The following is an 11,359-nucleotide window of genomic DNA, read 5'->3' as shown; positions in this document are numbered from 1 at the left end:
TGAATCACTAAATTTATAAAATATTCGAACATTTAGCATCCATCAAATATTATTGTCAAAAAAAAAAAAAAAAAGAAATCCATCAAATACCATTTTCTTTGTTTCAGAAAATTTTCCATTTAAAAAGAAAAAAGGAAAAAGAATTTTTAAGGAGAAACAGAAAACAAGGTAAGTGATGGAGAGGAGAAGGGGGACCACCATGATAAGGGGAATCTAGTTAACGTGGCAGAATCACATGGTGATGGACCCCTTTTTTTGAAGTGAAAGGTGTGTCAGTGCGGCTCCTCCTGGTTTCAATGTCATAATCCCCAAAAAATTTTTTATTAAAAATTAAAAAAATAATAATTCAAATAAAAATTTAAAAAATAAATAAAAAAAAAGAAAAACGTCACGTCCAGGCTGCCTGATGGCGACGCCCTCTTACACAAAAAGCCTCAGAAAGCAATCACCACAAAAGACCGTTTCACTTAACGCCGTTAAAATTTTCCTCAATTCTTTTTTCTTTTTCTTTTTTTAATATTTTAATATTTTTTAATTTCCCTGTTTTCTCGTAAAAATAATTTTTTTCCATTCGGGTCCCACAATGTGTCTGACGGTCCAGAATTCGATGTTGACGTCTGAATCACCCTTCCCTCATTGTGGACCCCACGCTGGAAACATGTAATAGTATGTTATACATGATACCATACCTCATCACTCAGTACGTGTACATCACGGCCTACGGATTTGGCTCCACGTGTTGGAATTGAGACACTGAGCTCGTTGCCATTGGCTTTGTCAGTCTCACTTGTCATGATGGCGCGTTGATACTAAAGTTGACCACCCTGATCTGTCCCTCATGTATGTTGTGTACGGAGGATACGCGAGATGGACGAAGGTGTGGAACACGTACCTTAAATCTGGTTTGGAAAATTGGAAGGCCTGTAACAATTATACTAAAGAAAAATAAAAAAACTTGTGTTTTTTGTTTTAAGTTTAGTTTCAATAATAATAATAATAATAATAATAATTTTGCTTTCTCTTTTTAATTTTTTTTATAATGGATATTTCTTATATTTAAAGAGCTTAAGCCAGTTTCCTATTATTGTATGCACTTGATTTGACTCTCTCAATTGAACATGCATGAAAAAATCTTAAATAAATCAATATTTTAAAAAAACATTTACAATAAATTAATAAGTTAATCATAATTTTTTTCTTTAGAAAAATTGATATGATAATTTTTGGTCCCAAAATTTTACGATCTATATACATTAATCTGTTAATTGTTTGATATGGGAGATAGAGGAAGGTTGATGTTCCTAAAACTATGATAAATTTTCAAAAGTAGGAAATTGAAGGTCCATCTAATTATTTTATTCCTCATCTACTTAATAGTTAATCCAAAGTGATAAATTAATTATCTGCCAACACTGGTAATAGATAAAGTGATACTTTATTTAATTCATAATAATTATTTCATTTTCTTTTATATCAAATACCAAACTAGAGAGATTATTTGACATTCTTTTATTCTAAATTACCGAATAATTTAAGGTTAATTTAATGATACTTTTTACTTGATTTTTAACTCTATTTCATATAAAAGCTTTGTTGATATATATATAAACTTGGAATACATCCCTAAAAATTTAATCTTGAATTTGTTAGCACATAAGAATACACTAACAAGAGCAGTTTGATATATGACATAAAATCTTTATAGACTAAAGTAATGAGTTATACACTTTTTTGACTTCTTAATTTTCTTTGCACTTCCATTTATTTTTCTCATAGTTTTACAATAAAATGATTAAAATAGAAGAGGTTGAAAAATGAAATATATAAAATATTAAAAATTCGGACTCATTTGCTAATATACTTTTTTATATGTAGGGTGTTTTTTTATATCTAGGGTGTTTTTCTTTATATCATTTTAGGAAACAAAGCATTACCACTTGCCAAATTATTGAAGTTTTTGTTTCTTTTTTTTTTTTTTTGTTTTTTTTTTGTTTTCCCTACTTTACAACTACTTTTTAAAAGTGACTCGTGAGATGCTTTTTGAAAGTTGGTTTGGTTCGAGACTTTTTTATTAGACACAAATTTATTCTCAACATTATATATATATATATATATATATATATATATTTTCCTTTAAATATTTTATAACATTTTCAGTTATCCCTTTTCAAGATTGCAGCATGGTGATCATATAGTATAATCTCTCTCCTCTTGTTTATAACATTTTTCCTTTGCATTTCAAAAATCAGTTTTATAGTTTATAACTACTTTTTCGCAATTTTAATTGCGATTACTGAATGAAGTGCTTAATTAATTAGAAGTTTATGTTTTTATATTATATTTTTTTAAAGATAACTGTATAATATATTTAATATTTTTTGTTATATTATTTCAATATTTTAGCACCATTCATTGAGTTCACTTCTTGCTATTATATAATATTATTTGACATTGATTATTAAAGTACAGGAAAATAGTCTCGCCAAAAAAAAAAAAAGTACAAAAATAATATTCATGAGAATTTTGATATTTCATGATGATACCTGTTGACACATACTATTTTATTAGCTTTCTAGTGATAACATATTAAATGTAACCACTTATAAGTGAATCTCGAACACTTTATCATAATATTAATAATAATAAAAGTCCTAAACTTTATATTTTAGCATAGATAATGAAGAATCGATATGGCAGCGGTTTTTAATTATATAAAAAAAATATTATATGACAACATTTTAAAAATACACAAGTTATTGGTTAATTCTGTAAAAACAAATTGGAATAAAATTTGCGCTTATAATTAAACTATTTTCCCTCAAATTACATTGAAAGAATAACTTCATATTTACCATATATATATATATATATGCTATTAATAATAGTTATCCAATTTCGTGCTCTCTGTTTACAAAGAAAACATTTATAAGAAAAAGAAAAAAATTCATATACCGAAAAAGAAGAGAGCGTGTAAGGACGCGCTGATATTGATAATGGGTAGTTACGGAATCCCAAAATAAAAAATAAAAACAATGGGTTACAGCTGGAGCCCACATTTCAAGTGCGAGTCCGGAGTCCCCGTAAACCCTCGAAGGTGATGATATGGTACGGCCACCTGATAAAAAACTGGCATCGCAATGGTGGACTACCATTGTCAAATATACACCCAACAGTACACTACCAAAATTCCCACATCACTCGCTCACTCACTCTCCCTCTCTCTCTCTCTCTCCTTCCATCGGCATCTCTTTTCGCGTTGCGGTGCTGCCACGGCTCTCTCTCTTTCTCTCTCTCTGTGACGCTTTTAAGTACCTGCCGGACCCTTTAATATATATTTTTTAATATAAATTAAAAAATATATTTTATAATTTTATTTTTTAAAAAATATATAAATATATAAAAATCCACCATTATTATGGTCCCCATTGTTCCTTATCTCTTCTAGGCTCACTTCCTTGCTGTTCCTTCATTGGACCTCCCAACCGTCGAGGCTCTTTCTTATCGATCACTACTAAAAAGAAATTTTTTTAAAAAAAATAATAATAAACAGAGAGAAGCAAGAAACCCATTTGACCACCATGGACGATTCTTAGTGGTTTCTCTGTTTCAGTGTTTCCCTTTTTTTTTTTTTTTTTTTTTTTTTTTTTTGGGTTCTAACAATCAGAGAGAAAAATGAAGCGGGATTATCAAGATGGCTGTGGTAGTGGTGGTGGTAGTTCAAACAGTGTTCCAGTTGGTAAAACCAAGCTTTGGGATGAAGAACAACAAGAACCAGGAGGAGCCATGGATGAGTTGCTTGCCGTTTTAGGTTACAAAGTCCGGGCATCGGACATGGCTGAGGTCGCGCAGAAGCTCGAGCAGCTCGAGATGGTTATGGGTTCAGCTCAAGAAGATGGGATCTCTCATCTCTCCGATACGGTTCACTACAATCCTTCTGATCTTTCCGGTTGGGTTCAGACCATGCTCACCGAGCTCAATACCCAACCAATCGACGACGAATCTTTGTTAGCTCCCGCCGAATCCTCCACCTTAACCTCCTTCGATTTCTCCAATTCCCATCACCAAATTGAAAACCAATCCAGGATGGTTTACAACGACGATTCGGAATACGATCTCAGAGCCATTCCGGGAGTCGCAGCTTTCGCACCACCACAACCACAAATCGAGAGCGAGAATACAAGAAAGCGACTGAAAACCTCAATTGGATCTACATCTTCTTCTTCCCCAACACCAACCCAACAACATGTTTCCGTGTCCGTTTCTGGGACCGAGTCGACTCGGCCTATGGTCCTGGTCGACTCGCAGGAAGCGGGTGTTCGACTCGTTCATTCTCTCTTGGCTTGCGCTGAGGCAGTTCAGCAGGAGAATCTGAAACTCGCGGACGCGCTGGTGAAGCACATAGGCTTGCTCGCTTCGTCACAAGCCGGAGCTATGAGAAAAGTGGCTACCTATTTCGCCGAAGCTCTTGCCCGTCGAATTTACCGAATTTACCCTCAGGATTGCCTCGATTCCTCATACTCCGATCTGCTTCAGATGCACTTCTACGAAACCTGTCCTTACCTGAAATTCGCACATTTCACAGCCAACCAAGCCATTCTCGAAGCTTTCGCTACCGCGGACAGAGTCCATGTCGTCGATTTCGGACTCAAACAGGGTATGCAATGGCCGGCTCTCATGCAGGCTCTCGCATTGAGAGCCGGTGGGCCTCCGGCATTCCGGCTCACCGGAATCGGACCCCCTCAGCCGGACAACACCGATGCTCTGCAACAGGTGGGTTTGAAGCTCGCTCAGTTGGCCGAAACCGTTGGCGTCGAGTTCGAGTTCCGTGGTTTCGTTGCTAAGTCTCTTGCGGATCTTGAACCGGGTATGCTCGATATCCGACCCGCCGATGTCGAAGCCTTGGCGGTCAACTCCGTTTTCGAGCTCCACCGCCTCTTGGCCCGACCCGGTGCGATCGAAAAGGTCTTGTCGTCGATTAAGGCTATGAAGCCGAAGATCGTTACTGTTGTAGAACAGGAAGCGAGCCACAACGGACCGGTTTTCTTAGACCGTTTCACCGAGTCTTTGCATTACTACTCGAACCTGTTCGACTCGTTGGAATCGTCGTCGACAACTGGGTTGGCTCCGCCGAGTCAGGATCTGATTATGTCGGAGGTGTATTTGGGGAGGCAGATATGCAACGTGGTGGCGTGTGAAGGACCGGAACGATTCGAGCGGCACGAGACGTTGACTCAGTGGAGGGCTCGACTCGGTTCGGCCGGTTTCGATCCGGTTCATCTGGGGTCCAATGCTTTCAAGCAAGCTAGCATGTTACTGGCTTTATTTGCGGGTGGGGATGGGTATAGAGTGGAGGAGAACAATGGGTGTCTTATGCTGGGTTGGCATACTAGGCCACTTATTGCCACATCAGCTTGGCAACTCAGTGAGTCAACTCAATCCAACTGAGTTGGTAGAAAAATCTGAAAAGCGGGGGGTCTTTTTGATTGTGAATGCTAAAAGAGTGTTTTTGCATGGCTGAGTTTGTGGGTTCTGAGTGAGACACTCTTTGAGACTGTTTACCGAGTCGGAGTGAGTTAGGGAGAAAGAAAGCAGTTAAACCAATCCAATCAAAGTGTTTTCAGAAAATTCTGCTTTCGGGATTTTTTTTAATCACTCTTGCACAGCTTTTTAAACTCCACTTCCCTATCTACCTCCCGATTGGATGAGAGACCCTTTCGATGTAATTTTTTTTTTTTTTTCCCCCCTCTGTTTTGGGACTCTTGAACTTAATGGTGGATGAAAATCAGAATGTGTAATATATGTTGACTAGCTTTCATGTTTTTCAATAAATGGTTGAGCATTTATTCTCAATGGCATAGCTTTTGCGTAACATTCTCTTTGCTTGCTTTGCTTATTTTGGCCAGCAATTTGTGGATTGGTGGATGGTTTATTGATGGAATTCCTCTAAATTGAATAATGATTTTTACTTTTTTCCTCCTTTTCTATGGAGAAGACTTCAATCAACCTGTTATGCTTGTTAATCGCTTAAAAAATTTCTTCTGATTTTCTTGATTTTAAATGGTATTAAACATGATTTATCTTTTATACCATGCTTACCAAGGATCATCTTAAATTCAATCTACCCTTTTGGGTGTGTTGGAGTTGGATACTTGGATTTACTAATTGATGGATTAAAACAATAGAACTTGTATCTATATAATGAAAATTCTAAATTTAAAGTGACAAGGAAAAATCAATTAGTCCATGAGTTATTTAAAGTTTTATCCTTGTTATATATATTGAGGAACTATTGGAGAGTGAACGAGGATTATTATTTTTATGGTAATTGTGTATCCGAATGTCAGTGGTCAGAGGATTAATGGATTATGTTAGTGGGGCTATGCAAGATGCAATGAACCTTAAAATTTTTCAACTGCGTACCGACACTGTTTTTGGGTTGCTCCAAATAAACTTGGCTAATTAAGAGACTCCGAGTGACAATGTTTTGTCAAATTTCATTTAAACATAAAAGAAAATGAGCAAATAATCATTTATTTTTTTGACAATCCAAATTAGTGATAATGCAATCACAAATGTTAAGATATATGACCACATCCACACATATTGGTTTAAGAAAATGAGGCATGCAACCATTGATTTAATTTGTAATTTTATGGAACCAGAGGCAAAATTCTTAGCTAATACTGTTAAAATTTCAATTAGCTAGCTTGAGTACGGAAGCATATGCGTTCATTTGACATCATTCATCTATTTTAGTTTTTAAGTAAAATTTGGAGTTTTTTCCATTTGAAATGGAGATTCAATTTCAATATTACATTAGAAAATAATAGTTTTATCCTTAAATTGTTCATAAAAGAGTAAAATATTAATACTTTATCATTTTCTAGTTATGTAAACGATAAAATGAAGAAGCAATTGATTTCTTTTTAAAAAAATCTATGTGGATTGTTAGATAACTACGAATTTTATGACATGACCACTTACAATCCCTTAATACAAGCTTTTAGTTTCACCGAAAATGACAAAAAATAAATAAATAAAATGTATAAAGCCAAACATGTTTTCATAATCATAATAATTTTAGTATTAGCTATAGGTGCCTTATTTCAAAATTGCTTTCCATGTGAGGACAGACCTATTGAAATGGTTTGTTCAAGAGGCACCAATGGCTTTGTTTGAAATAACTTTTGAAATGTTGTTATTTATTTATTTATTTATTTTGCTTTAAAGGCTTCAAATTAAGTATCTTATAAGATTTTTTTGTTTTTGGTGAATAATTATCTTATAATCTCGTTCTTTGTTTGGCCACAAATCTCAATCCAAACAAAACTATTTTTTGAATTCAAGCAGCAATTCCCTTTTTCTAACAATCTATATGAATGATAATGTGAAGCTGCAGATATTATTACATGACCATGTGCTTTCTCGCTTGTTACAACAATACTTAATATGACCACTCATATATTTAAAGGGTACACATCTTTTGTCCCATAGCATCCTTCTTAACCATATTCTATTTCTAAATTTAATTACATTTATGGCCTTAAAAAATATGATTTTAAGTTTTCTAATTAAAACTCTAAGAAGCCACCCAACCAAACTCATGCATTTCACTTTGTAAAAATGAGATCAATAAATATGTTTCAGAATTTTACTCAGGAATATGTATCGAGTACCACTTGTAGGTACACAAGCACGAAAGTCTCAGTGCAAAAGCCTCCGTGCTTTTGTGACTTCCAGGCACTTTTTTTTTTATTTTTTATTTTTTTTGGGGGGAAAACAGTTGTTTGTTTTTTTGAATTACATGCTCAAAAGTACAAGATCCAATTACATTTTTGTTACCTAACTCTCCTACTTTGATTGTGCACCAAAAAAAAAAAAAAATTCCTACTCTGAGATATATATATATATATATATATATCAAGTATATTTTTTGGTTAATATATATATATATATAAATAAATTATATTTTTTGTATAAATTTTTTAATAAATTCATTTTTGTTAAACAATTTTCTATGAACAATTTAGAATTAAATTTATTAATTATAATTTCATATTTCATTTTTTTCAAATACTTGTTTGCTATATGAGGGGAAAAAGGGAAAAAGTAAATTATAATCTTTCATAGGAAAATGCAAAATAAAGAATACTTATAAATAGTGCTATTGGAGTTTAATAGAAAATCTTATTCTTTATTTTTTAAAATCTTTAAGATACTTTATATTTTTGAAAATTATATTTTTTAAAATAAAAAGTATTATTGGAGACACTTCAAGATATATAAGAGCACTCTAAGAGATTTTTAAAATAAAAAACATATTATTTTTTATAATAAACAACATATTTTAAAATAAATAATGAAATTCTAAAGAACTCTCCAATAATACTATTCATTTATACATTTTATTTTTTATTTTTGGTCTCTAAACATTTATTGCTTAATTTATATTTCTTTTTTCTTTTGATCTAATTTTTTTTTAAACATTATAATAGCGACATATGGACTTTTAATACATTAAGTTAAAATAATATAATAATAAAAAAAAATTGTTTGGATTTTTTATTTTTGAATAATTAAATCTACTTTTTATATTTAAAGGTCATTATAAAAAGCTAATTGGAGTCTTCTTCTTCTTCTTTTTTTTTTTTTTTTTCAAGTTTAATAGTTTAAAATTGAGAACATGATACAAATAAAGAATTTTTTGAGAATGTTCCAGAGTCAACCAATTTGACGTATGCGAGGTCTTAAAATTAATATTGATCTTATATAATGGTTCCAACTGGTTTTGACAAACAATCCAGCAATTTTAAGAAATACAATTTTTTTTTTTTTTTTTTTTAAAGCAGAACAATTTAAAAATATATTTCAGCAATTGAAGCATGAGTTTTTCTTCTTTGCTGCATACGTTCCCACTTTGAAGTGCAAAGTCCTTTTCAGCAAACTCTTTAAAGTATTTTCCTTTTAACGAGTGTGAATGAAAGTTTGTTTTCTCCACAACTATTCCGTAGGAAAAAGCTCTTTTTGATTGAAGATTCCAATTTTTAGGATCCCAAAACTCCTCTAGAGTTGGAAAGCATACAATCATATTTACCATTGACTAATATAGTTAGTTAATCAAAAAGAGTACTCCATGTTGATAAAAAAAAGATAATTAATCAAATATAAAAAGGAAAAAGAAGCATTAACTACATGACCAAATGGCTAAAGTGTCTTTAATTAGGTGAAATTAAGATGAGCTGGGTTTTGGCTTTGCATGTAGCAACTTGCAAGATGGTAGTTTAATTCCTCTTCTTATGTCTTCATCATTAGGAATAATTACTTCCCAAATTCATCTGCAAATTGTTTCGTGGTTCTTCTATGCATGCATTATGCAATGGGCCCTTTTGTGTGTTTTCTTTGACTGAAATAATACGGCGTTGGTTGGTTTTGTTCAAAAAAGTAAATCCAAAGACTATAAATTAAATCCGCCGTTTTTAAAACTTTTATGTGTTCTTGATCTAAAATAAATATCATAAAATTAATTAAATTCAAATAGAAAATTATGAAGATGAAAAATTAGTTGACATAATGGTGAAATATGGAATCCAGATTGTCAAGAGTTATTTTCTTAAAATAAAGGTCTTTTTGGCCAAAAAGGTCAATGCTTTATATTTCAAAGTTTAAGACCTTAAGCCTATTTTTTATTAAAATAAATAAAGAAGGAAAAGACTCTAACCTATTTAATTAATGTGACACTAATTTTTATCTTTTGGATGTAAATATACTTCTTTGGAATTAATAGATGGAAAACTTTAATGTAGTTTTAAAAAAAAGAAAAAAAAAAAAAGGGGCACAAAATGAAGTTTTATCCAATTCATTTCCACTAGGTGGGGGGGAAAACACAAAAAAAAAAAAAAAAAAAAAAAAGGTGACTCCTAAAAGTCGCTTTTCTTTACGTAACATCTGTCACTAAAACTAGTTAATTTCATGGTTGCTGGGTTCGGGTTGTAAGACTGAACTTCATCGTATTATATTTGGGCTGAACTTGTCCATTATGAATGGGCTGGACACCAGCTCCATCTAATTTACCCAAAAAAACTTAGGGATTAAGAAAATAAAAAAAAAGGCTCGATGGAATCTGAGAGAGAGGGAGAGAAGAAGATATGTATTAGAATTGATAAGATCAAGAGTCCAATCCACAACATGGCTACCTAGCCCACGCAGCTTCCTCACTGTCTTTGTCTGTCTCTCAGATCAGTCGTTCCCTTGTTGTTAATTCCTAGATGGAAAAACGTGTGCAAAATGACATAGAATACTGAACTGTAAGACTGAACTTCAGCTTGTATATTTAGGCTGAACTGGTCCATTATTAAAGAGATCAACGTCACCTCCATCTACTTGTGGGGTTGTACACCAAGACTTACCCATAATCGCGCTTGTGGCTAAGCTTGAAATTCGGCTTGCATTTTGTAGGTTTTTATGGTCCAATTCCAACAGCCATTCTTGATAAAGTCTCTGAATTTCAAATCCAAATACAACTACAAAAACTAGTAAATAAGTTTACTATTAACTTTTAATAAGTTTTTCTATTACATAAAACCTCAATGGATAATGCTTGATAAATTAATAACTTCGCTTACATAAACCAAACTCAATACCCTCCTCAATATTTTACATTAATGTTTAAGAGACTTGATTTGGAGGAACAGTTTAAAACTCAACTATTATCCAAGTATTATTATCAATGGGCGTATTTATAAATCATATATGTATCTTGGCCTGTCAAAAAAAAAAATAAAAAAAAAATCAACCTATACAACTAGTAAAAACATCGAATTCTTTTCAAATTTATAAATATTCGTTTATCAATAAATAACTAAACCTCTCTAAAATAATAATGTTTCTTAGCCTCAACTGTATTATTTTATAGGGATTTTACTGTATTAATTTGTGAAATTTCTTGCAACTTGTAATAAGTTCCACCAAACTGGAATGGTTTAATAAACAACCTGGATCCACAAAGAGACGGGGAATTGTTATTTTTTTGGTAGTAAATGGGGAAAATTTATGGTACACAGTGAGCTAACATATGCTGTACATGATATGAGTTCATCAAATTTAACAAATGCGAGATTTTTAAATTTTCATAAAAATTATGATGTACAGAAGATTCAAACATACCCTTTAAAATTCATTTATTTATATCATGCAAACAAAAAAATAAATAAATAAATAAAAAAATCGTTTACATTAATCCTACCATTTCCTCATTTTCAAGAAGTAATTATCACTGGTTCTCGTCCATAATATATCATTTTTACTATATTATTTACTGAATAATTTGGAACATTTAGGATTGCTAATTATATTTTATGTT

At 32.2% G+C, this 11,359-nt stretch overlaps 1 protein-coding gene across 1 annotated transcript; it reads left to right on the top strand.

Moving 5' to 3' along the window:
- The first annotated feature begins 3,427 nt into the window (after window positions 1-3,427).
- On the top strand, window positions 3,428-5,850 carry LOC107408788 (DELLA protein GAI). The gene has a single exon (XM_016016705.3). It carries the CDS (start codon window positions 3,673-3,675, stop codon window positions 5,443-5,445), a length of 1,773 nt encoding a protein of 590 aa, XP_015872191.1. The 5' UTR covers window positions 3,428-3,672; the 3' UTR covers window positions 5,446-5,850.
- Window positions 5,851-11,359: the final 5,509 nt, after the last annotated feature.

Source organism: Ziziphus jujuba, chromosome 4, assembly GCF_031755915.1.
Source record: "Ziziphus jujuba cultivar Dongzao chromosome 4, ASM3175591v1".
Lineage (NCBI taxonomy): Eukaryota > Viridiplantae > Streptophyta > Magnoliopsida > Rosales > Rhamnaceae > Ziziphus > Ziziphus jujuba.
The sequence above is the reverse complement of the archived record's forward strand: the minus strand, read 5'-3'. Positions and strand labels throughout refer to the sequence as shown.